Consider the following 27,517-nt stretch of genomic DNA (forward strand, 5'->3'; position numbering starts at 1 on the left):
TAGGGATAGGGCTGTTTGCACCTAGTGAGCTCAGAATCAGGTCAAATAAAGACAAGCCCTGTGAGATTCTAAGGAAGCTTTCAAACAATTGTCAGTAGAGATAATCATCGGGGGGTGGGGCTTTTGAGGAGCTTCAAACCCATTCTGCCCCTCCACTGGCTTCTAGGCAGCTTTTCAGAGCTATATAGTTGTGAGGCTGTTATTTTTCAAGGCTATAGTAGAGCAGGGGAGAGAGGAATGGACATTGTGGGACAAGGAAAAATGCCAGTTTTCTCTTCTTACTGAGATTCAGCTGTTTCTTAGATATTCTCTGGATTGCTGCATACCTTTGGCTAATTTTCAGAGTTCTGAAAAAGTTGGTTTTGACAATTTTTTCCAGTATTCCTTTTGCATTTACAGAGGAGCAGATTTTTAGAGATCCTTACTCTACTATTCCGTAAGTGCTTTGTATAGAATTATTTTTGATGGTTCCTTTTTTTTTTTTGAGGTAAAATTTACTTATATTGAAATTTTTAGATCTTAAGTTTACCATTAGATGAATTTCACAAATACATACACTTGTATAATCCAAACCCATGTCAAGTTATAGAACATTACCACCACTCCAGAAAGGTTTTTCATGCCACTTGCCAGTCAATCTTCACCCCATCTCCTCTACTCCTGACACAACTATTGTTCCAATTTTTTTCATTGTAGATTAGTTTTGCCTATTCTTATAAATGGAAACATTTCAGTATGTACTCTTTTGTGTAAGGCTTCTTTTGCTCAGTATAATGTTATTTAGATTCATCTGTGTGTTTATGAATCAGTAATTTGTTCCTCTTTATTGCTGCATACATTCTTATTACACAAATATACCAGTTGGTTGAGCCATTCTCTTGTTGATGGACATTTGGACTGTTTCCAGATTTTAGTTATTATGTATAAAGCTGCTATGAACATTTTTGTATAAATCTTTTTCTGGGCCTATGCTTTCATTTCTCTTTCATTAGTAGAACAGAGTGATATTTTTTAAACATAAGTCATCCTCGTCCCTCCTCTGCTTAAGACCCTCCTACAACTTCCAATTACACTTAGAATTAAATCCAATTTTGTAACTAACCTGTTTTACTAAGTCCTCTGTGATCTGGCTGCTACCTATCTCTCCAACCTCATCTCCTGTTGTTCCCTCTCAACTACTACACTCCAGTCACACAGTCACAGTGGCCTTTACACTAGCTGTTTTTTTTTTTTAAATCTGGAATGCTTTTCCCTGTGTTCTTTGTGTAGGTGGTTCCTTCTGGACATTTGGATTTTAGCTCAATAGTACCTTCTCTTAACATATAGTCTAAAGCAGCCATGACCTTATTTTAATTCTCTACATGGTATTTCTCAGTGTCTGATATTTGGTTAGTTTATTTTTTATTCACTTGATGTCTGTTTTCCCACACTAGAATGTAAGGCCCATAAGAACAGGGACCTTATCAGTCTTATTCACAGTTGCATCCCCAGCAACTAGAATATCATCTAGCATATGGAAAGTACTCAGTAGATATTGGATTGATGGATGGGTAGATGAATGAATTTTTCCAGACTTTAAGGAACAGCATAAATAAGAATTGTACATCTTCAAAAAGAATTTCAGTTGACTCATCAGATTTCCAAATTGGGACATGGGTATTATAGTTTTCTCTAGCTTTAGGAACCAAGTTTAACTTAAGAAGACTGTAATTTCCCTAGAAGTTAGCATAGATTCAGGTGTGTAGAATCAATACAGTCATGTACTGCATAGCAATGTTTTGGTCAATGATGGACCGCATATACAACAGTGGTCCCATAAAGATTAGTACCATATAGTCTAAGTGTGTAGTAGGCTATACCATATAGGTTTGTGTAAGTACATTCTGTGATGTTTGCACAATGACAGAATCGCCTAATGACACATTTCTCAGAACATATCCCCATTGTTAAGCGATGCATACACGTACAGGTGTTCTTAGCTAGCTATAGGCCAGAATCTTCATTCCAAGCATGATGCCCTTAAAAGCTTCTTAATTTTTAATTGGAGATTCTCTGTAATTATGCATTGAATGAATGAAGGAATGCAAATCTCTTTAGTGCATATTATGTATATGGCCACGGATGGTGTTGGAAGAAGAGGAATGAGGAGAATTGTACTCATTCTCATTTTTGTCTTTGTACTTGGTATAGAGAACCAAGCTAATTTCAGGGGATCCTAGGAGGGAAAAGATCCAATGTCTGTCCTTGATGGATTTGCATTTTAATTGGAAAGACCAACAAATATGAAACAATAAATATCAATAAAAGAAACTATATTATCAGTGCCAAATGGAGTGTTATAGACAATAAATAACATGGAGATTTGTAAGAGAGTATACTCATTAAGACCAAGAGTGCTCAGATGAACCTTAAAGTGTGAACTGTACTTAGACAAATGGCCAGGAAGGGAAAGCATATGTAATTAGAGAAGTGTCACAAAAAATGGTATAGAGGGATGCCAGCCAACCAGTCAGACAGGTTGATAGAGTCTCATAGGGATGGTAGTGCCTTGTTAGGATTCTGTAAGATCTGGTCCTCAGTTTTACAGGTCCAGAAACTCCCGTTTTTTCTAATCATCCCAAGTAAATATGTTCTCAGAGAGTTAATTCTGCTAACCAAATCTACAAGAGACAAAGATGCAAATTAAAAGACAATTTATTCATTTATAATGAAGACCTCTCCATGACTAGGATGGTTGGGTCTGGTATCCAAGTCACCCTTTTCCCAGTATCAGAGTACCTGGGAAGTTGAATTACTAATCAGAATGTTGTCTGGTGAGCATAGAATCAAAACAAAGGACCCTTCTCTTTTTGTTATGAATGGGGATCTGCTCAGGGAAGAAACCTTGCAAGTGTGATTAATGTGGAGAAGAATTCAGAAAAAAATCAAACTTTTAGAAACAGTAGTAAGCCACTTATTACTTGTTATATCCACAGCCAACCCTACATGAATCATTTGAATAAAAATCTAAATTATAATACTTTTAAAATTTATATTTCTCTCCACTTTTTCAAGGCTTTTGATATATTCACTTTCTTAGAATTCACTGATCTGAGTCTACTTTTGGAAGAAAACAAGAGTTAAGGAAATGTCCCATCTTTGGTTTCAGTTTCAAATGCTGTTGGTTTGTCTTGAAGCGTCTAATTATGGCATCAGGCCAAAACAAACAGTGTGGCCTGACAGACTTGATACAGACCCAGAAAAAAATGCTTTCCGAGAAACTAATGTGCTTAGAAGAAATTTCCTAAAACATGAGCTAGAGTTGTTCACTGATTTCTGTAGACTGGGAATCCCTTCAACTGATGTACTCCTTGGAAAGTATGGGAGAGGGGGGCAAAGCTTTCCCTTTCATAATTATGGCATCAGGCCAAAACAAATAGTGTGGCCTGACAGACTTGATACAGACCCAGAAAAAAATGCTTTCCGAGAAACTAATGTGCTTAGAAGAAATTTCCTAAAACATGAGCTAGAGTTGTTCACTGATTTCTGTAGACTGGGAATCCCTTCAACTGATGTACTCCTTGGAAAGTATGGGAGAGGAGGGCAAAGCTTTCCCTTTCATAGTTTTTTTGTGTGTGTGTGTGAGGAAGATCAGCCCTGAGCTAACATCCATGCTAATCCTCCTCTTTTTGCTGAGGAAGACCGGCTCTGAGCTAACATCTATTGCCAATCCTCCTCCTTTTTTTCCCCAAAGCCCCAATAGATAGTTGTATGTCATAGTTGCACATCCTTCTAGTTGCTGTATATGGGACGCGGCCTCAGCATGGCCGGAGAAGCGGTGCATTGGTGAGCACCTGGGATCGGATCCGAACCTGGGCTGCCAGAGCGGAGCTCTCGCACTTAACTGCTAAGCCATGGGGCCGGCCCCACCCTTTCATAGTTTTGGCTGAGCTCCCACAAGATTCCCTTACACACTTTTGAATTACCCATCATTCACTACCAGCCTGAGTGAAGGGCAAAGTGGGTGGTAGACCCTTACAGTCATTATGCTTGGGAGAGCTGGGAATAGCTTCTGTTCGGATGCATTTTAAACCATGCAACATTTTGCTTTCCTCACGCTTGATGGGATGATGAGATGGGCTGGGAATCTAGAGATACAGTATATCTGTTTGGTCTCTCACTAGCTCTGTGATTTTGGACAAATTGTTAGGTCTGTCTATGCTTCAATTTTCTTATCTTCAAATGCGCATTATAGTACCTAACCCATCCACCTTTCAGGTTGTTCTAAAGATGACAGGAGATGAAAAAGGTATTGTAACAAGTCTAAATGAATTTTTCATCCACCAACATTTCAAGTTTCAGCTTATCTCCTAGGTGCAACAAATAGTATTTTCTCTCTGGAGGATGCAGTTATTCGTGTGGTCAGATGTATCTGTTAGTCTATAGCATTCACTAACCATAGGCACAAGTCTCCTGGTAGAATGGAGGGTTGGAATCATGCAGCATTTACTCTTAGGAAAGGGCCTATTTAGGTAACCTGTCTTACGTATGATAAATAAAAGTACACTGTGAATTTACAAAACAAGACATGGATGGCCATTTTTCACTTCTTTTCATTGTACTGTAGGTCCTAGCCTGAAAAATAAAACAAAAAAAGAAATTAAAACCTTAAGAATTAGATAGGAAGAAATAAAATTTTGCAGAGAAGATTGCCTTGAAAACCCAAAAGAATTTGCCAAGTTTTAGAAAAAAGACAGAATTTATCAAAGTGGATGGCTAGAAAATCAATGTGTTACCCTTTCGACGTCAGTAACAAATAATTTAAAATGTTATTTTAAAAGAAGTAATTTAAAAGAAGTAATTTATAGTAGCAACAAGAAATACTTAAAAACCTAAAATACTTAGGAATAACACTAACAAAAGACAAACAAGACCTGTTTGCAGAAAATGTAGGTGAATTTTTCTAAAATAATGTCAAGTAAAATAATGTTGAGATTAAATTCAGAATGATTACCCTTTTGATAAAGTTCAGCAAAACTAAAGTTAAATAATATTTTGTTTAGGTGTGTGTATATAAATAAAACCTTTTTTTTTTTTTTTGGTGAGGAAGATCAGCCCTGAGCTAACATCCATGCTAATCCTCCTCTTTTTGCTGAGGAAGACCGGCTCTGAGCTAACATCTATTGCCAATCCTCCTCCTTTTTTTTTCCCCAAAGGCCCAGTAGATAGTTGTGTGTCATAGTTGCACATCCTTCTAGTTGCTGTATGTGGGACGCGGCCTCAGCATGGCCAGAGAAGCAGTGCGTCGGTGCTCGCCCGGAATCCGAACTCGGGCCGCTAGTAGCAGAGCGCGCGCACCTAACCGCTGAGCCATGGGGCCGCCCCTAAATAAAACTTTTTGAAAAGCAAGGGAGTAATGGTTGCACAACAGTGTGAATGTACTTAATGCCACTGAACTGTACACTTAAAAATGGTTAAGATAGTAAAATGTTATGTGTATTTTACCACAGTTTTTAACAAAAGCAAGGGAATAATAAACACGAATTCAGGATAGTGATTACCTTGGGGTTGGAGGAGGCAAGGGAATGGGATAGGGAAGGAACACCCAGCTATATTTTGTTACTGTTAACGTTGTAGTTCTTGATTTGAGTGGTGAGTTCATGGGTCTTCATTATATTACAAACATATAAATATATGCGTGCATGGATCAGAGATGGCAGTGTATGTATCATCAACTAAAATGTTGATTAATCTAAATCTATATACCTGAGGTCCAAAAAAAATAAATTTACCATGAAGTCTTCATTTCAGGGAAATAGTTTTAGATCCCTGGTTCCTCCTTTGGAAAAGAGCCAAAGAAATGTGGCATAAATAGGCCACTACTTTTCTGCATTTTGTATCTTAAATATTGGGAAGTTTTTAAGAATCTCTATTAAATTGTAGCAATATTTTGGCTTAACAGAGCGATTGGTGAGTTTAAATCATACTGAGCCTACTGTTAAGGAAAGGTCATTGAATTGTTAATCCATAGAATAGACTTGAAGTTTATTTTGTCTGATATAAGTATGGCTATACCTGCTTTCTTTTGGCTGCCATTTGCTTGGATTATCATCTTCCATCCCTTTACTTTGAGCCTATGTCTGTTCTTGGAGTTGAGATGGGTCTCCTGGATTGGGTCTTGTTTTTTAATCCTTCCAGCCACGCCGTGTCTTTTGATTGGTGAATTTGGTCCAATCAAATCCATTTTATTTTATGTTTAGGGTGATTGTTGATATATGAAGACTTAATACTGCCATTTTATCTTTTGTTTTTTGGTTGCTCTATATTTCCATTATTTCCTTTTCCTTGTGTTTGTGTCTGCCATTTCAGTTTAGTGGTTTTCTGTGATATGTTTCTTTTTTTTTTTTAATTTTATTTATTTATTTTTTTCCCCCAAAGCCCTGGTAGATAGTTGTATGTCATAGTTGCACATCCTTCTAGTTGCTGTATGTGGGACTTGGCCTCAGCATGGCCGGAGAAGCGGTGCGTCGGTGCGCGCCCGGGATCTGAACCTGGGCCGCCAGCAGCGGAGCGCATGCACCTAGCGGCTAAGCCACGGGGCTGGCCCCTGTGATATGTTTCTTACATTCGTCTTTTTTTATGTTTTGTGACTCTGCTCTCAATTTTTGTTTTCTGGTTACCATGAGGTCTGTATAAAAGGTCTCATAGGTAAGATAGTCCTTTTTCTGGTGATAGCATTTTATCTTCATTTGCCTATGCAAGTTCTGTCCTTTTCCTCATCCCCTTCTATGTTTTTATTGTCACCAATTATCCCTTTTTGTATTGTAAGTTTGTTACCAAATTGAAGTGATTATAGTTATTTTTAATGCTTCCTTTCTTTATATTATATTACTAGTTAATATTATTATATTTTATTATCTATTATTTATGTTATAATTGTTTACTAACTTATTCTGATACAGAGTTGCAATTTTCTGATTCTTTCTCTTTATCATCTTGCTCAAAGCTTTGTATACCTTTGCCTTTTCATTTCAGATAGGAGAGCTCCTTTCAACATTTCTTGTAAGGCAAGTCTAATGGTGATGAACTCCATCAGCTTTTGCTTGTCTGGGACAACTTTTATTTCTCCTTCATATTTGAAAGGTAACTGCTGGATAGAGTATTTTTGGCTGACAATTTTTATCTTTCTATATTTTGAATATATCATTCCACTCTCTCTTGGCTTGTAGAGCGTATGTTGAGAATTCTGCTGATAGCCTAATGGAGGGTTTCCTTGTAGGTTGTTTTTTTTCCCCTGGCTGCCTTAATATTCTTTCATTGTCATTGACTTTTGACGATTTTGTTATTGTGTGTCCTGGAGAAGGTCTTTTTATGTTGAGATAATTGGGTGTTCTGTTAGCTTCATGGATTTGTGTATCCACTTCCTTCCACATGTTTGGGAAGTTCTCAGCTATTATATTTTTAAATGAGCTCTCTGCTACCTTCTTTTTCTCCTTCTTCTGGGGTACCCATTATCCTTATGTTGCTTTCTCTAATGGAATCATATAATTCTTGTAGAATTTCTACATTTTTTTTTTTTTTTTTCTTTTGTGAGGAGATCAGCCCTGTGCTAACATCCGCCAATCCTCCTCTTTTTTTGCTGAGGAAGACAGCCCTGGGCTAACATCTGTGCCTATCTTCCTCCACTTTATATGGGACGCCGCCACAGCATGGCTTGCCAAGCAGTGCGTCGGTGCGCGCCCGGGATCCGAACCAGCGAACCCCGGGCCGCCGCAGCAGAGCGCGCGCACTTAACCACTTGCACCACCGGGCTGGCCCCTAGAATTTCTACATTTTTAAAAAATCTTAGTACTCTCTCCTCTCCTACCTGCATCATTTCTAGATTTCTATCTTCAAGCTCACTAATTCTCTCTTCCACGTGGTCTGCTTTATTTCTAATGCTTTCTTCATCTCATTTATTGAATTCTTCAGCTCCAGAATTTCTGTTTGGTTCTTTTTTTAGAGTTTTGTCTCTTTGATAAAGTATTCCTCTGTTCATTGATTATATTCCTGAGCTCATTGAACTGCCTGTCTGAGTTTTCTCGTAGCTCATTGAGTTCATGACGGCTCTTTTGAATTCCTTATCAGTTAGATCATAATCTTCTATGACTTTAGTTTCTGGAGAGTTGTTATTTTCTTTTTTGTGATTCCATGTTACTGTGGCTTTTTGTGGTGCTTGCTGAGTTATTCCTCTGTGCATTTGTCAGAGCAAACACTTTTCTTATTTAGAGTTTGATTCAAACTTTTCAACCAGTTGGGGATTAGAGGTCTTTCTTTTGTTTTTCAGGAGGTGGCACTACGGTGCAAGTTTTTGGTTTCTCTTACCCGAACTGCCTCTGGCTATATTTGAGGATCTGAACATTCCACCCTTCATCACCTCTCTTTGGGGTATTGCCAGTACTTTTGTCATTGCCACCTGCACCTCTGGGGGTCACTGATGCCCTCCTGTTGCCAGTGTTGCTGTGGTTGCTGGCTTCACCACAGGGCGTACAGGGATGGCTGATGCATCTGCTGCACTGGGATTACCTGGGTCAGAAGCTCTGCCACCATGGCAGGGGGAGGGGAGGATGGAGAAGGAGGTGGGTTCATGGGGCACTGCCTCTTGCTGTTGCCTGTTGGTTTGTGGTTGCAGGTGCAGCTACACTTGGGATGTCAAGAGTCCTGTGCATGCCTCCACTGCTGCCACCAGGCTCTGAGCTGCGGCCAGGGGCCCAGGATCATGGAGCTTTACTTCCATTGCTGCTCTGCTCCCCATGGCTGCAGGTGCTACCGTGGCTGACTGGCTGGAGTTGCATGTACACCTCTGCTGCTGCCCACCGGGTTCTCTGAGGCTTAGGGCAGCTGGCTCAGCTGCCGCGGCTATTGGTCCAGAGTCCTGGGCATTGTCTCTGCTGTTCCCCTGTTTAAAACGCCTCCTCTGTGTGCTCCAGTCCTCCCACCTTCATATATACTGATGTGTGGATCTCTTCAGCATCCTGGTGTGTTGGGCTTTGTAGCCTTTGTTGAGTTATGAATGTTTTACTTGCTGTAGATTGAAGGGGAAATACAAAGGGTTCCTCTCCCGCTGCCATGATGATGACATGTCTCTCTTTTTCTTTCTTTCTTTCACTCTCTTCTATCTGTCTCTTGTCTGTTTCTCTTTCTTCATGGCACCAGTAGGGCAGGAAGACTGTGGATTAAGATGTATTGACAAATCCCAACACAGGAGGTCTCAAGTTTTGCATGGTTCTTACTATAAAGTGTTTGAAGGCTGCCTGGTTTCCATATTAACTGTCTGCGTAAACTGCATAGTGTTAAAATTTATTTTATTGAAAATAATGTATTAAAATTAATACTGCATGCTTTCTTTTGTGCTAGGCTGTGCTTTTTTTTTTTTTTTTAATTTATCAAATTTAATCTTAACAACCACTCTGTAAGGTGTACCTGTTTTATAACAAGCTAAAATGGCATTCTGTCACAAGATTCTCATTCAGGCAGTCTAACTCCAGAGCCTCAATCACTCTGCTTTTGTCATCAGCCTCTATTGACAAAATCTATGACATCAATCAACAAATCAGGGCACCTGGTCATCTTAAATTAGTAGCATCAGTTGTCCCTCAGGAGGAAGCAGGTTCTCTTGCTTGTGCCTGACCGCAATCAAGATGAGTGTGTATCAGGCAGGGACCTGGAAAGAAGCAGAGGATACACTCAGCTAGAATTTTGAAAAGAATTTAATGAAGGTTCTACTTACAGAGGTGTGAAGAAGATTAAAGGAACCAGTAAAGGATGTTGAGAGCATCCAGTGGGAAGCTGTTATCTTTCAGAAAGAGGCAGGGTAAGGAAAGGATGTTACTGGAAGCTAGTGATAAGCCCGTTACATATTAACAAAAATAACATTTTAATTAAAAATAACCATATTTTCTAAAACAAAAATAATTTAGTGAAAAGAGTAGCATTGTTTTACATTTTTGCAAATTTCTTTAATGTCTTCAATGTCTGGCTTACTAGAAGATAGCTAGACTCTCTCATCTACTGAATTTTAACTTGTTGCAATATTACATGCCATGTAGCCTTTGGGAAACTCATGAGAGAATGAGAATAGAAAAGAGACATCTTTTTTTTATGGTGAGGAAGATTGGCCCAGAGCTAACATCTGTTGCCGGTCTTCTTCTTTTTGCTTGAGCAAGATTGTCCCTGAGCTAACAGCTGTGGCAGTCTTCCTCTATTTTGTATGTAGGATGGCACCACAGCATGGCTTGATGAGCAGTGTGTAGGTCTGTGACCAGGATCCAAACCCACAAACCCTGGGCCGCCGAAGTGGACTGTGCAAACTTAACCACTACACCACCGGGCAAGCCCCCATAATATCTTTTTTAAAAGTTGTTTTTATTAATTTTCTTCTTATTACAACAACATTTGTTCAGAGAGGGACAAATAGATAATGCCAAAAGAAGAAAGATAAAATCATTCAGATCTGTGCCACTCTTTGCTAGCTATACCAAAGCAATATCTATAGAGTTTTCTTCAAAAAAGGCTGTGATTCAAGGATTTTATACCTAGTCAGGTGGTTTTTCACGTGTGAAAACAAGTATATTCTCTGATAGGCAAAGTTTCAAAAATTTTCTGCGGTATGCAGTTCTCCTGGACAAGGTTTTTCTTATTTGTCTCTGCTGAAAAAAATGCTTGAAGATAAATTCCAAGTGACCAAGAAATGGTTGATGGTGCAGTGAGTGATCAAAATAGGTAAGCCAGAGTATAAAAAAGGCCAAGGGTAAACACTAGATACAGAGAATAGATTGGTGGTTACTAGAGAGGAAGTGGGTGGGGAGAGAGTGAAAGGGGTAAGGGGACACGTGTGTGGTGATGGATGGCAACTAGACTTTGGATGGTGAACATGATGTAGTCTGTACAGAAGTGGAAATATAATGATGTACACCTAAAATTTATATGACATTATAAACCAATGTTATCTCAATAAGAAAAAAAAAACTGAGTACAAATGATTAGCATTATCCAAGTCAGATGTCTTGAATTCCTCTCATTTCTCCTCCTGTTACCTCCCATTCCTTCTTTCCCACTTCCTCCCAGAACTTCCTTCTCAGATTTTGATGATACAATCTAGAAGTATTGATATAGATTACCTCATGATTATTGTTGTATTATGTATCTTCTAAGAATGACTCTTATATTTGCTTTTGGTTTGTAAACAGAAATACAATGACAGATTTTATATGTAATCCCTAATTATTATTTGTAATTATCAAGGTATATACAAAGATGTAGATTAACTGATTTAAGTGTTTGCCCTCAGCCTTTTTAAAATAACATCCTAATATTATTATGAAAATAGTTTTGACTTTATGGACTTCCTGAAAGTATCTCAGGGACCCCTAGGGGGTGGAGGCAGGGAGCGTCACACTTTGAGAACTGCTGCTTTATAATATAATATAGTATAGTATAGTATAATCTATGCTCATTCAACCCTTTCATAGTTGTTACACAGTGAACACTTAAGACTATGACCACAAAGCACATGTATGATATTCAGTGATTATATGTATTAGAACCTTTAGTGCAAAATAAACAAAAAACAAAACAGTAATGACAAAAGAAATTTATGAAAAAATATAAATGATTCACAAATCTATCACTACTATAAATTAGAAAACCACAAGTATTTGAAGCACCTATGAGTGTTCTAAGAGCGTTATTCAGTACAACACATGCCAGCTATAGAAATGTGAAGATCCCTTACTATAAACTAGAAGACCCCTTTATGCAGATTCTGGTGAAAGCCCTTTGGTCTCTGGTGCTCTAGGCACCAAGAGTCCTATTTTACTAGCAAATATTGAGCATCCGCCAAGGTACTGTGCCATGGGTCCTACAGGAGTACAAGTAAATATGACATACTCTCAGTCCTGAAAAAGCAAGTATTGTAAGATAACCACTGGCTGACAACCAACCAAGGAAGCTCAGAGACCATCAAAGAGATCCCATGATTGCTGAAAGGAGTCTTGGGATCTCCCAGGAGAGGAAGACATCATAAGTGGATAAGAAGAATGATGTGTTATAGGGGGGAAGTAGGGGAGAGTGATCCATTCTAAAGTGTATATATGTGTGGGATGCCTCAGGAAAGGATTATGGCAGGTAACTCGAACAGAGTCTTGAAGGATGAGTAGGTATTGGACAAGTGGGTAAAGGAGAAGGGCATTTCAGAAAATAACATGGAAATGGCAAATAATTGAATATGACAGGAGTAGAGAGTTTCAGGAGGTGAGAATTAGCATTCAGTGAGATAGACTAAGCGATGTGGACTTTATTCTGAAGACAATGAGAAGGTATTGAAAGATTTTACAAGGAGAGGAATATCACATTTGTGTTTTAGAAAGTGTCAGAGAAAACCAAATCTAAACAATAGTTAAAATGGTAAAAACAGATTTTGTTCAGGAACACCTGTTGCAGTACGGGACAAGAGACCTCAGTATAGAACTGGGCTCAAGTCCAAATACAGCGTGGAAAAGTAGGGATTTATAGCCAAGGAGTTGAGGGGGGGATTAATGGATGGAAAATTATTAAGGGGGTAGGGTAATTTTTGCTAAACTGACCTAACAGGGTTCTTGTTGAAGGCAGCTCAGAGTGATCAGATATCACTGGTAGATGGTGGGAGATGAGGAATTTGACCAGATGTCAAGAGTGATCAGGTATCAAGGATAGGGGATTCTTGCTAAACTGACTTAGCAAGATTCTTGCTAAAACTGGATTCTGTAGAGATGAATGCAGAAGCCCAAAGGTTGAGGCCTAGTTGGGAAGAAGGTTCAGAGGAGCAAGCTAAAGCTTGGTCACGGAGAGAGTCTTTGTCAGAGGTTACTTTGGAGCACTGTTGGAGGATGGGAGACTGAGACAGGAAGACTAAGGAGGCTCTTACAGTAGTCTAGATAAGAGCTAGTTAGGGCCTGAACTAAAGCTTTAACCATAGAGATAGGAGAGAAAGAGATGAATTGAAATTTAATGTGATATGGATTGTACTTTCAGGTAATGTCATTTGGACAGCTGCTGAGTATAAATGGCAGGAGGTTCCGTATCTTTGCTTTGCTTCTCATTGTCTTTTTTAATAGGCTAAATGGAATATATATGTGTGAATGTATGAGTGTGGGGATATGGAGATATTTGTTGTTGTATTGGCATATGTATTAAAGGCAATTTAGATGATTTTATTTGCAGAATCTTGTGACAGCTTGGGGTGTGATGAAACTAGGGCAGGTAGGCCATAAATATATGGCTTTGTTGAAGAGAGGCCCAGGGTCAAGGTAGAGGTAGAGCAGCCTTGGTCTTTTTTTTGGAATTGCGGTGAATAACAAAGGTGAACATACTTTGAAATAGAGTGCTGTGTTTCTGAACTCATGCATTTGGGAGGATTTTTACAAATATAGTAGTCCCCCCTTATCTGTGGGGAATATGTTCCAAGACCCCCAGTGGATGCCTGAAACTGCGGATAGTACCGAACTCTATATATACTATGTTTTTTCCTATACATATATACCTACAATAAAGTTTAGTTTATAAATTAGGCACAGTAAGAGATTAACAATAATAAAATCAACAGTTATAACAATATACTGTAATAAAAGTTATGTGAATGTGGTCTCTCTCTCTGTCTCTCTCAAAATATCTTATTGTACTGTACATACCCTTTTTCTTCTTGTTATTATGTGAGATGATACAATTCCTATATGATGAGACGAAGTGAAGTGAATGACATAGGCATTGTGACATAGCATTCCAAGTGGGAAGGAGCAGAATGGCGTGAGATTTCATCATGCTACTCAGAATGGCACCAATTAAAACATGAATTGTTTATTTCTGGAATTTTCCATTTAATATTTTCAGACTGCAGCTGACCCTGGGTAACTGAAACCATGAAAAGTGCAACTGTGGTTAAGGGGAGACTGCTGTATGGCAGACTTAATCATTTGGGGGAAGAGGTAACATTGAGAGCACCATGAAGGTAAATGTGTTTCCGTAAGTATGGTGCGTTACCTCTTCCTTCTCATAAATCAGAGATTTAAATAAAATAAAAATGAATTTTATGAATCTTTTGTTCCATTTTTAATCAAAGGCTTTAGGATCTACTTTTAATTGATTCATTGTTGTCTCTTTTGGGAGGAGGAATCTTAAGTATTGTAGTTCAGTATGATGTAGTTCAATAGTGCATGTTATTCTATATTTTAGATCATCATTTGGTTTTCTTCAAACTCTTATTGACAGTCTGTCTTTGTGAACAATTTAAAGAAGAATGCTAAATCATGACTTATAGGCAATTATGTAAAGTCTGTAATTTACCTCAGGGTGTTTCCAATGTACTAGCAGTTTATTGAGCAGCACCAAGCAACTACATCTGCATTTATGGAGCCAGAATTTCCGGGAAGTGTAGTTATCCTTCTTTGGTACTTAAGCAAAACTATAGTTGCAATGTACATAATGATCTCAGTTTCAAATAAAATCTGCAGACAAAGCAAGAAGAAGCAACTAACATTGCCTTGCCCCCTCCCACAAATAACCCAAACAGTTGCATGTGTGCTAGTGTACTGTTTGTAATTCACGAATGCATTGACTGCATCGTAAAGATTTATATTTGTTAGTTCTGGAAATCTTGAAGAAACAGGTACTAACGAGGTATATTAATTCTTTTTGGGTATATTAAGTACCATACTCAATAGCCAAAAATAATTAAATATAATCTTTGCTTTTTTAGCAATATTATCCAAAAACTACTCGATCTGTTTAATTAGAGGAAATTATTGGTTAATTAGAAGAAACAGTTCTGAATTTCTAAATCACTGTGGGTATTTGGCATCTCAGGTTCTATAAGTTTAAAACTCAAGCTGCAGTTTTCTCTACTAAACCACATCTTCCCCTGATCTCCCTATTCCTGTTAGTGGCAGTACTATTTTTTTAAACCTCAAAACCTCAGCTGCGTTTCTTGATTCCCTGCTCTGCCTCCATGTCAGGTTCAAATCCTTAGCATTTTCCTTGATTCCTTTCCTCAGCTTCAACCATTACATATAGCCTATCACTAAGTCTTAGTGATTCTCTTTTTGCAATATAATCCCATTATATTTCTGTTTTCACCATTACCACCTTAGGTTAGCCCTTATTATTTTTATATTATGGTAAAATACACATAACGTAAAACTTACCATGTTAACCATTTAAAAGTTTGTGTACAATTCAGTGGCATTAAGTACATTCACAATGTTGTATAATCAACACTTTTGTCTAGTTCCAGAACTTTATCACCCCAAGCAGAAACTCAGTATCCATTAAGCAGTCACTTCTCATTACCTCCTCCCCGTTGCCCCTGAAAACCGCTAATCTGCTTTCTGTTTCTATGGATTTGCCTGTTCTGGGTATTTCATACAAATGGACTCATACAGTATGTTGCCTTTTTTGTCTGGCTTCTTTTACTTGAACATAATGTTTTCAGGGTTCATCCATGTTGTAGTATGCATCAATATTTCATTCCTTTTTATGGCTGAATAATATTCCTTTGTGTGTATACACCATATTTTCTTTATCTGTTCATCTGTTGATGGACATTTGGGTGTTTCTACCTTTTTGCTATTGTGAATGGTGCTCTATGAACACTTGTGTACAAGTTTTGTTTGAACAATTGTTTTCATTTCTTTTGGGTATGTACCTAGGAGTAGAACTGCTGAGTCATATGGTAATTCTGTTTAACTTACTGCCCTTATTACTTTTCAGACCAGTATTTCCCCAAGTATGGGAAAGTACTGGGGGCTTGCTGATAACAACATTTAATATCAATTAATTGTTCTCTTTTTAACTTCAGTCCCTCTGATTAAATCATAGAGAGTCTCAATTTGATATTAGTATGGCTTTCAAACACCTCACCAAGTATGTTAATCTCCCTTTTAACAAATACAGAGCAGGCCTGAGGCTTAGAACCTTTGGCATACAGTAGTATCTAGTTGGAATTTAGTATTTTTTCATTGTATTTCCTTTTATCGTTACCTTTTATTTCTATAGTAAGTGATACTTCACATGTACAGTAGTGAAAGTTTGCTTTTTATGTAAATGTAAATAAAGGTGGTACATAGAATTTTCAAAATATACTGAAGATTGATCAGAAATATGGGAAAAATTTGTGAAGATGTTATGAGAATGCCTTAAAGTTTGGGAAATACAGGCCTGAGCTAAGGTAACATATTCCCTTTCCCAGTCTTTCCCAGTTCCCATCAACCTTCTATGCAATTCCCAGAATAATTTAGAATAACTTGGATAGGGTCATTCTCTTGTTCATGAATGTTTAATGAATCCCCATTTTATAGAGAATAAAATTCAAGGTTGCTTAGCTAGACATTTGATGTCCTTCATCCTTCATTCCAACCAAACCAATCTAATTATTATTTTCAAAGTTCACTGCGTACTTTCCTACCAGTGTGCATTTTTTCATGCCATTCCTCTGCTGTAAGTTCCTTTTCCCTTAATTTCTATTGCCATTCAGTCATTCCATTCTCAAAAATTTATTGAGGGTCCATTATGTGCCATGCACTGTTCTGTGGCCTAGGACTGCAGTGACTTTGTTATTGAACTTACCCTTGGGGGAGAGCAGATATTAATCACAGGAGTAATTCTTTAGTTACAATTGCAATAAATAGTGTGATGGAAAAGTAGAGTGTGTTAATAAAAGAAACAAATAGGACAACTAATCTAGTTGAGATTGAAGGGGTGGTTTCAAAGAGGACCTGTTGCAAAAACTGTCACTTAAGCTGAGATCTAAGTGACTAATAGGCATTAGTGAAGAAATGGGCAGAGGGAATAGTATGTGCAAAGGTACTGAAGTGGGAAGGATCTTGACTCAGGTATGTTAATTCTTTCATATGTTTATTTTGCCATGAAGAAATATAAGTATATATTGTCTTCTCAATAATAATCTGCTGAGGGCCGGCCCCATGGCTTAGCGGTTAAGTGCACGCGCTCCGCTGCTGGCGGCCTGGGTTCGGATCCCGGGCGTGCACCGATGCACCGCTTCTCCGGCCATGCTGAGGCCACGTCCCACATACAGCAACTAGAAGGCTGTGCAACTACGACATACAACTATCTACTGGTGCTTTGGGGGAAAATAAATAAATAAATAAATAAAAATTAAAAAAAAAAAATCTGATCTATATTACTTTACTTTTTTTTAAAGTAAAATTATTTTTTTAATATCAAATTTATCAGGTAGTCCAACTCAGTGAATTTTTATTTTTAAAGATACTCCAAAAAAATCAAATACTAGATCCAAGTCTTAGACTATCCAGGGAATTTATATGGAAGTCTCATTTGTATATAGAAATTTATATAGATTTATGATATGTAAAATATATTTATATTATATACCTATCTTATATATATGTGTTTATATTATACATATTTATATTATATATCATAGTATAAATATATGATACAGATTATATAGATTCATATACAAATCCCCTGGATAACATTTTGGCTTCTCATTGTTGCTTGTAGGCACCAGTCAAAAAGCCAGTCAGTAAGAGGGCCTGTTAGGTTCCAGACACCCTCCTCTTCTATTTACTTTTCTGTCCATTCTCTGATCTGCTTTATGGTTTGCTCTTGGATATCAGTGGGAAGGATACACAAAAGATACATTAAAATTATTCTTTTGTTTTCAAATAAAAAAGAAATACCTGATTGTTTTTCTGGTAATTCTGTAACAAATATTTTCATTTTTTCAAATGTATAGGTGTTTATATAAAGAGTGCTGTATCAGCTAAGGTTTTTGGTTATGTGCAGAGAAACCAACTCCAGCTAGCTTCAGCAGAAAAGGAATTTAATTGGTAGGTGAAGAATCCAGAGGAAGACTGAAGAATCAGGCTTGGAAAAATGGACAAAAACCTAAGGGAACTAGGTAGCAGGAAGGACTAGCCAAAGTCATGCTATGGAAACACATGTTAGGAAGCCATTACTGTAAGACTTAAACTACTACTACTGCTACTTTAAATAGTTTTCTTACTGATAGCATCTTGGTCGTGCTCGCTGGAGTTCAAAAGTGTGTAGGGTAGGATCGGTCTGGCTGAGACCTTGTTCTGGCTGCCAGGGAGGATCTCCTTCCTTTAGCTTCTCCGGTTTGGCCTCCTACCAAGACTCACATAATAAGGGGTTTGCCCCAAGTAAGAAAGGGGTTTGAACCTAGGAAGATCCCTTAAAAAAAGACAGCTGTCCTTCACAACTACCCATTAAAACATATTTCTAAACAATTCTGTGTGATGACAGGTAGCTGTATGCTTCTGCTCCTTGAAATACAAGGTAAAATTGCTAAAGGCATCTCAAATCTCTGGAAAACATATGATTGTTTTAAGAAGGGTTGTGATAGTTTATTAGAGAAAATTATTTTGATTCTTTTCAAAGTAAAGTATTTTAGATAGGCTTGAGTTTTGTATAGGCATGACTGAAAAAATAGATTATGTATTTTTCTAAGAAAAGGAATCACAGAAAGTAAAGGTGATTGCCAGATTGCATGTATATTTATTTTTCAACATTTTTCTTTGATAGACAAAAACATTTTATATTTAAAATGTGTACAAAATAGTGCTGTAATTTATAAGAATAGATAAAACCAAAATGCACAGTAAACATACATATATCCTAATTGCTTCAAAACATCTCAATAAAAAAAAACCAAGTTGTTAAAAAAAATCAAATTAATACCAGAGCTACTAATTCAGTTATGAAATATTTACACTCTTTCCAGTTTCCCTTTGCTTATAATTTTTTTTCATAGAAAATTTCATGAATTGCATCCTTTTTATAAAGCAAAATGATGTGTAAGAACTTTTTTCCTAGGTATATATGTGCTATATGATTTTTGGGAAAAGAAATGTGTCTTTACATTAAAAATTATTTGAGGAATGTTTATTACACACATGGATGATGCTTTTGACTCACAAGGTCTTGAATCCAGTAATAATGTCTCCATTGTAACTGCAGATTGTAATGTGGAATATAGATCAAGTACAGACAGATAAATTCTAGAGACAGAAATGTTTTTATAGTCACAGCAGAACAGTTAGAAGCATCAAATGTCCTAGTAGCTTTCCCTAACCTAGAATGGCGTGAATATACATTGCAACAGGCAGGAGAAAGTCAGTTTCCGTTTGCAGAATTCTTATCATTTCAGTAGTGACAGTTAAACTTGTTCTAGATTTTCAAATCCTCTTTTCCAGGACTTCATACATTTTGATATTTTAAAAAATTCCTTCTTTCAACTTTCTGTAATGAGAAAATGAGTTTTATAAACTTGGGCTGTTCTTGTTTCCCGGTGATTAAGAGTTGACATGTAAAAACATAGCAGAAAAGGGAGGCTAATTATAACCAAAAACCCCTTATCAAAACTTCACATAGGATCATAACAGAATCTTTCTACAATTGTTTAGTTTATTTTTTCAAAAGATCTGTCTTGGATAAAACAGATTATAAAATGGAAGTAATCTGGTAACCTACCTTGATTATAACGTTTGCTTGCTTCGATCTGGGATTTAGGCATCTTTGTCCTTTATTTGCTTTCAGGGTGATACTATTAAAGGAAGATCCAAAACAACCTTCAATTTTGGATGGAAAAACATAAGCAAAAAACCCGTAAAAGCCTCCACCATTGTCATCTTTAGAGAGTTCATTACTTACATCACTTCTATTTTGTCACAGTTGTTACTTTGGTAAATTATGGAGACTTTCTCAATATCTGCCACTCTCACTGCTTTTACTCCAGGGCCTATGCAAAGACAGCGTCCCCCTTTGAACATGGGGAAACCTAGAACAGATTATAGCATCAGTCACTAATGCATCTGATTGCAACAGGTGGCTATGGTTTATAATCCTGGTGAAGAATGTGAGCTGAGTTTTCATCAAGGGTAAAGATAGTCATTTGTCAAATAGCACTTGACACTGCTTTTACTGGGAAAGGAGCTTAAGTCAGATGTTGATGAGTTTCTCTTTAAATTTGTAAGCAAACCATTAAAGAATAAAGGGAAGCATGAAAGAAGTTTATTGGAGATCAAGCTTATTTGCCTCTTGCTTTTATGCTCACGAATTTTTCAGGAAGCTAATAATGTTATCTCAGATAAAATCTTGTTAACAGACATTTAAAACTATTGCTAGAGGCTCTTGCCAGATTTTGTAGCCATATCAAAAATTCCATGAAGTTTATCGTCTCTAGTTTCAATAATCATCTCTAGTGCCTTAAACATTTCCATTTCCAACATTTTCTGCCAAAGCTGTAGTTACTTCTAATGTGTGAGGTTAAATAAAAATTTAGTATAGCTTTCAGAATAAAAGTGGAAGAAAAGACATTTGAAGCATTAGAAAAGAAATTTGTAGGCTGAGAAGTAAAAAGTACCATATACCTTGAACAATCGTAGCGCAGAATATCACAGCCAAGACTATAGCCATGCCCTTCATGAAACTCATGTTTGTCTATTGCTGCTGCTTCAGCTTTGATACTCTTCTTGGAGGGAGTAGAAATGCTGAATGTGGAAGAGAATTCTTAATTGGCATATATAGGGCATTTTTATATACCAACAATCTTCTTAAGTCAACAGGAATTTCCCTCCTTGAGTCATGCTCCTTTCTTGCTTCCAAGAGTTTCTATTTTGTTCTCATCTAAATATCACTGTCTCTTCCTATTTCTTACAGTGTTGAAAGTAAAAGGAATGTGAAAGCACTTTGTAAAGATTAAAGACCTGTAAGATATGGAATAGTGTATACCCAGATGGGAACCAGATTTCTTAAGGTGGTATTTCCTAGAAATGTATTTAATTATTGGACTCCCTGGGCAATGGAACTTGATTGCTATTCATTCTTTCATTCAGGAAGATTGCCTTCCTGTTTTCAGTCTTTTCACCCTCCATCCTTCACATAGCTATACGAAAGAACATTCTTAAAAAAACACAATTTTTATCATCTTACTTTTGCTTTTAAGTCCAAACTCTTATCATATATGTAAGGCCTACATTATTTGACATCAGATGACTTTTATTTAACCTTATTTATATTTTTGCCACCTATAATTGCACCTCTAAAGAAGTCTCCCTATACTTCTGAATTTATATCCATTTCTTTTTGCATGTTTAACTACTTTTACTTTATATATACTTTAGCACTTAAGTACATAAAGTTGTATGAGTTGTGGATTTAAAAAAAATAATCCTTTTTTCTCATGGTGTTTTTACTTCTTAGATTCTACTTTGATGTAACTCCTATTTTCTTTTTATTTATGTTTACCTTTTCCTCTTAAGCTTTCTGAATCTATTTGTTTTAAATGTGTCACTTCCAGACACTTGAAAAAAATCATATCCAAGGGATTTTTTTTGTGTGTGTGTGAGGAAGATTGGCCCTGAGCTAACATCTGTGCCAGTCTTCCTCTGCTTTGCATGTGGGACACCGCCACAGCATGGCTTGATGAGTGGTGCACCTGGGATCCGAACCATCAAACCTCGCCAAAGTGGAGCGTGCAAATTTGACCACTGTGCCACTGGGCTGGCCCCCAAGAGACTTTTACTGGGTGAATTTAATTATTTACTGTATAATTGGTAATTGGTAAGCTTTTTAAAATGCTTGCTGTTTCTTTTCTGTCTTTATGTTTTCTTTGGTTTCTTTCTACATTTTGCTTATGTGATTTGAAAGGAATACATTGTTTTACATTTTGCCAATAATCTTCTTTTTGTGTGTGTGAGGAAGATCAGCCCTGTGCTAACATCTGCCAATCCTCCTTTTTTTTTTTTTTTTGCTGAGGAAGACTGGCCCTGGGCTAACATCTATGCCCGTCTTCCTCCACTTTATGTGGGACGCTGCCACAGCATGGCTTGCCAAGCCTGGGATCTGAACTGGTGAACTCCCGGCCACTGCAGCGGAGTGCGTACACTTAACCACTTGTGCCACCGGTCCGGCCCCCTTGCCGATAATCTTTAAAAAATATTTTATGGGAATTTTTCTAATTATATACATCAACCATAAATAGTATCTTCTGGTTCCTCCCTTTGTAAAATGAGAAAATCACTGTTACTTTCTTTCGAACATTTCTTCCTATTTCTTAGTTTTATTGGTATAACCTGGGAGTGATAGCTAGTTTACTATTTTCAGATGATTATTTTACGTTATTTAACTTCTCTTATGAGAATTATCATTTACATTTTATCCTGAAATCATATATTTAGACATACTCTACGTTTAAGTTCTTTTAGCAACCGCTACCAGTCTTTAAAACCTTAGTCTTTATTTTAATTAATCTCAAAGTAGCTGGAATATTTTTTCTCTCTTTCTCATTCATTCATTTGTTTAACATCTGTGATTCAAGACTTAATTTTCCCACAGGAAAATGGGTAAAGTAAAAGGAATATGTTCTTAGATCTCATAAATCCTAATCCGTTATTTTTTCTTTATTGCTGCTTTTCATTTTCTTAGCGTTAGAAACACAGTCGAGCATGGTTGTTAACAGTGAAGGCTCTGGAGTAAGCCCATTTTCAAATCCACGCTCTATTGTTTACTAGCTGTGTGGTCCTAAGCAAGTTACCTCAACTTTTTGAGCCTCAGTTTTCTCATCTATAGATAATATAAATATTATACTATAATATTTATAATTTATGTATTTATATTTACATTATAGAGATAATATAAATGGGGATAATGTACCTTTTTCATAGGGCCGTTATAAGCTAAGTATTAAAAGCAGTAATTCATGTAAATCATTTAGAAGAGTCTCTGGCACTCAAAAAGTGTTAAGTGCTGTTATTATCATCTCTAGTATTTTAGTGTTCTTTCCTAAATTGACATACCACATCTAACTTATTTTGGAGAGTTTTTCAGCATTAGGACAAGCATAACCACTTAATAAAAGATTGGATGATATTGTTATAAGGTATGAAAAGTACTTTAAATTAGAATAATTTTGAATGTAAAAGTAACATACTAATCATGAAAATCACTTACAGAAGAAGTCCAATGCATTAACACAACAGCATGGTTCACAAAATATAGACAAAGAATAGTGAATATTTCTGTTTACCACCTAAAGTTGTGCTGTCTTGTAGCTTTGGTGTAAGACAATCTCTTAAACAGTGATTCTTGATTAATTAAAAAAAAGAAAAACCCCTGGAAATTGACATTCTTAAAAATATTTATGCATGAACTAGGACTTGATAAATGTTCCATGTTATACTATTCCAAATAGGCATAATTGAGATTTACATAAAACATGAACAAACTGGCTCTTCCTTTTGCCTTCATGTGTGAATTACTACTTAACTGGGTAGAAAACTCATGGGTTAGAATTTTCTCTTTCAGAACTCCGTGTATGTTGTTTTATTGTCTTCCTTTGCTACAATTGTAGTACATAATGTTGTAAAATCATTGGAAACTAACTAGTTTTTTTCCCCTTTGGATACACACACACATTTTTCACATAACAGTTTCCATATCAGACTATGCCAGGTTTCTGATTTTTCTGTGTGTCAGGATATATTTCTAAATATTCTAGGCAGAGGTAGAGGAGAAGACAGGGAGAAGAAAAAAAATCCTTCCTCTTCCTAGACCATCCAATAATCTATAGGGAGGGGGTTACTGCTTGCATATGACCCTAGAAGAGGGGGGTTATCCCTACCCGTGTGGATGCAGCCTTTTCTGCTTTTCCTCAGAGCTAAATTGCAGTTTGGATGCTGAGGAAGGTTTATTTCTTCATTCTTCACTTCAAGTCCTCAGGGAATAGATCCAAAATTATGCAGAGTTGGGAGAGGGATTGGTTTTCTGCTTTAAGCTTTTTACCTCGTTTTCTTGAACCATACAAAAAGCAAGCCTAATTAGGCTCTGGCAGGTGCTAAAATCGACACTCTCTCCTTCCTCAACACTCTCTCCCTCTTTACTGCCTCTTCCTCGCAGAGTCTCTTCCTTAAAGTTTACAGAAAAGCACCACCCTTTTCTACAGTAGTTCATGTGCTCATTCATTTATTTAACAAATATTTATTTTAGGTGTCTGTTTACATGCCTGGAGCTCTTTTGAATATTGAAGATAGTGCAGTGAACAAAACTAACCAAGTTCTTTCTTAGGTCTTGCAAATGTTGCAGCTTCCTAACTTATTGTAGAAGCTAGTCTGCCTGATTTCTGCTGGCTCTGTAGATGTGTGTTTTTAGGACTATGATTTCTTCTGGCCTAAATACTTTCTAATACCACATGAGGGGGATTAATTTCTTTCAGAAAATCCCCTCATCTAGTGAGCTTGAGAGATCTTTCTATTCATATAATATGGTTTCTCCAGCACTTTCCTCTCCTTTCCTGAATCCTTTCCTTCCTTTAAGTTTTGATATCTTCACAAAGCTGTCAACGATTAAGAGGCATAAACTGTGTCAGAGAATCAAAAATGTTTATTTGGGGTCTTAGGAATTGCAATTTGGGAGACACAGATTCCAGTAGAAACTGAAATGTGCTCCAAGGAGAACAAAAGAGGCAAATCTTTATAAAGGCAAAAAGAGACAAATTCCAGCAAAGTTAAGTAGGTTGTTTTGCAAGATTTGTGATTGGTGCTGGCGACATCTGTTACTTCTTGGCTATATGTGATTGGTTGCTAAGGCCATTTCTAAGGCAGAAAGTTCTTATCTATGGAGTGAGCATATTTCTTGGAAGAAAGTCAGGATGATAGCAGTGAAGCACAGTTCAAAAGTTTACATTCCACCTGGGTAGAGACGTACATAAAACCCCACTTGCCTAATGGCCTCCTGGCTCCATTTTAGGTGCCCTTGACATGTGGGACTCCATTTTGTAATCACCTTCCACAAAGCCTCCTTCGATATATAGTGATTTCTTCTTCTAGCTTTATAGCACTTGCTGTCTTGTCTAGCTTTATCCAGTAGAAATATATTGCAAGCCATGTGCTTAATTTTAAATATTCTAGTAGTTACATTTAAAAAGTAAACAGGTGAAATTCATTTTAGTAATATATATATATATATATATTTGTGTGTGTGTGTGTGTGTGTGTGTGTGTGTGTGTGTGTGAGGAAGATCAGCCCTGAGCTAACATCCATGCTAATCCTCCTCTTTTTGCTGAGGAAGACCGGCTCTGAGCTAACATCTATTGCCAATCCTCCTCTTTTTTTTTCTTTCCCCCCAAAGCCCCAGTAGATAGTTGTATGTCATAGTTGCACATCCTTCTAGTTGCTGTATGTGGGACGCGGCCTCAGCATGGCCCGACAAGCGGTGCGTTGGTGCGTGCCTGGGATCCGAACCCCGGGCCGCCAGTAGCAGAGCACGCGCACTTAACCTCTAGCCACGGGGCCGGCCCAGTAATATATTTTATTTAATCAAAAACATGAAAAAAGTTATCACTTCAACATATAATGAATATAAAAACATTAAATGAGATATTTTACTTTTTTAATACTAAGTCTTCAAATTGGACTAGCCACATTTCAGATGCTCAGTGACCATATTTGGTTAGTGGCTACCATATTGGACAGTACAGGTCTATTTATTCATTTAGCATATTATACTTCCTTGATACTGTACTTAATTTTTTTTTTAATTGATGTTTTAATGGTTTCTAACATTGTGAAATTTTGGGTTGTACATTTTTGTTTGTCCATCACCATATATGTGACTCCCTTCACCCCTTGTGCCCACCCCCACCCCCACTGCCCCTGGTAACCACGGTCCAGTTTTCTCTGTCCATGTATTGGTTTATATTCCACATATGAGTGAGATCATACAGTGTTTGTCTTTCTCTTTCTGGCTTATTTCACTTAACATAATACGCTCCAGGCCCATCCATGTTGTTGCAAATGGGACGATTTTGTCTTTTTTTATGGCTGAGTAGTATTTCATTGTATATATATACCACATTTTCTTAATCCAATCGTCTGTCGAGGGACACTTAGGTTGCTTCCACTTCTTGGCTATGGTGAATAATGCTGCAATGAACATAGGGGTGCATAAGCCTCTTTGGATTGTTGATTTCAGGTGCGTTGGATAGATTCCCAGTAGTGGGATGGCTGGATCATAGGGCATCTCTATTTTTAATTCTTTAAGGACTCTCCATACCGTTTTCCATAGAGGCTGCACCAATTTGCATTCCCACCCGCTGTGTATGAGGGTTCCTGTTTCTCCACATCCTCTCCAACATTTGTTGTTTTTTGTCTTGGTGATTATAGCCATTCTAACAGGCGTGAGGTGGTATCTTAGTGTTGTTTTGATTTGCATTTCCCTGATGATTAGTGATGTTGAGCATCTTTTCATGTGCCTATTGGCCATCTGTATGTACTTAATTTTAAACAAAGATGGGAATGGAGAGATGGAGAGATACTGTGCTTTTCTGTTTGTTTGTTTTAGGAAGTTTTCTAAATTTCCCTAGTCCTTTTGTTCTTTCCCTCTTCACTAAGTCATTACGTCTCATTGCTCTCTCTCTGATTAAGCAGGAAAAAAATAAAGCTGCATTCCGTGTCTTTTTAGTAGTGCTTGCCTCTTTTTTGGTTGTTTCTGGAATTGGACTGTTCACCAACTCAAACCATTTTTTCCTTGAATTTAAAGGAAAATCCCAGGAAATGAATCTAGTTTCTATAATTAATCACTAAAGACCCTTCCAGCTTAAAAATTTCATAGTCTGTGATTCATCTGAAGTTTTAATTATGATCCCAAATTATCCAGTTAGTGCAGAGTTTAATGTCTTCCCACTTGAAAACATTTTTAATGCCAAGCATTTAAAGATAATTTCCAACCCACCATTCAGTAAGTCTCTGAATCATATATTGCCTTAGAAAAAGGGTACTATCAATAATATTTTGTCCAGTTAAATTAGTGAAAAGTGGGCTAGAAATGGAAACTAACATTTTCATTTATTATAAATCAGTGTAATGTAACAGAATCCTATTGTTTTGGGTTTGTAGAAGGCAGATGACTCACTCCTGGGGAAAAGGTTGCCACACGTGTAATAGGCACCTAAAATAATGTGAATAGACTGAACAGGTTGATATAGATTCCTTAACTCTTAAAAATACAATAGTACAGTACTTAGTGCTCTTCTATAAAGGGATTAAGGCATTTAAGGAACTGCCATTGGATTTTTTCAGGTACCCTTAATGGAATACTACTGTGATTTTCTTATAACATTATTAAAATCCTCTTCCCAGAAATCAGAGAAATTCTCAGGCTGTATTCAAGGCAGCCATTAGGCATTGGGCAAGGCTATATTCTTTTCCCCCAAAACTTGGAAAAAATTGTATAAACAATTAAAAAAATTATTAAGGCTGTAGGGGAAGAAGACATATCCTTTACCCTCTCTGGGTCCTTTGTGGCTGGGCTATGAATTAAATTGACATGAGGCAGAATAACAGGAGAAAATCAGACAAAGCTTTATAACGTGTACGTGGGAGAAACCCAGGCAAAACTGAGTAACTCGCCAAAATGGCGGAGGTTCTCATCTTAAATACTATCTTCAGCTAAAGACAAAGGAGGATGT

At 37.1% G+C, this 27,517-nt stretch overlaps 2 protein-coding genes across 3 annotated transcripts in view; one reads left to right on the plus strand and one right to left on the minus strand.

Moving 5' to 3' along the window:
• Positions 1-27,517, plus strand: part of ART3 (ADP-ribosyltransferase 3 (inactive)) — a 124,313-nt gene that overhangs the window by 23,402 nt on the left and 73,394 nt on the right. The gene's annotated exons all lie outside the window — the stretch shown is intronic.
• CXCL11 (C-X-C motif chemokine ligand 11) lies at positions 19,252-20,487 on the minus strand. 2 transcript variants are annotated; one of them, XM_058547284.1, is made up of 4 exons: positions 20,424-20,487; positions 19,705-19,831; positions 19,525-19,597; positions 19,252-19,293 (listed from the first exon to the last, which is right to left on the minus strand). In XM_058547284.1, exons 1-4 carry the CDS (start codon positions 20,485-20,487, stop codon positions 19,252-19,254), a joined length of 306 nt encoding a protein of 101 aa, XP_058403267.1. The 2 variants fall into 2 exon arrangements, with proteins under 2 accessions (XP_058403267.1, XP_058403268.1); XM_058547285.1 differs by having other exon boundaries at positions 19,269-19,289.

Source organism: Diceros bicornis, chromosome 8 (assembly GCF_020826845.1).
Source record: "Diceros bicornis minor isolate mBicDic1 chromosome 8, mDicBic1.mat.cur, whole genome shotgun sequence".
Classification (NCBI taxonomy): Eukaryota; Metazoa; Chordata; class Mammalia; order Perissodactyla; family Rhinocerotidae; genus Diceros; species Diceros bicornis.

Bases quoted from the DNA above. Each gene is read 5' to 3' on its own strand.
- CXCL11 (XM_058547284.1), bottom strand. From the start codon at position 20,487: ATGAGTTTCATGAAGGGCATGGCTATAGTCTTGGCTGTGATATTCTGC. The intron at 19,832-20,423 runs GTATATGGTACT...AATCTGTTCTAG, and splicing joins CTGCGCTACGATTGTTCAAG to GTTTCCCCATGTTCAAAGGG. The intron at 19,294-19,524 runs GTAGGTTACCAG...TTCTCATTACAG, and splicing joins AAGCAAACGTTATAATCAAG to AAAGTTGAAAGAAGGAATTT.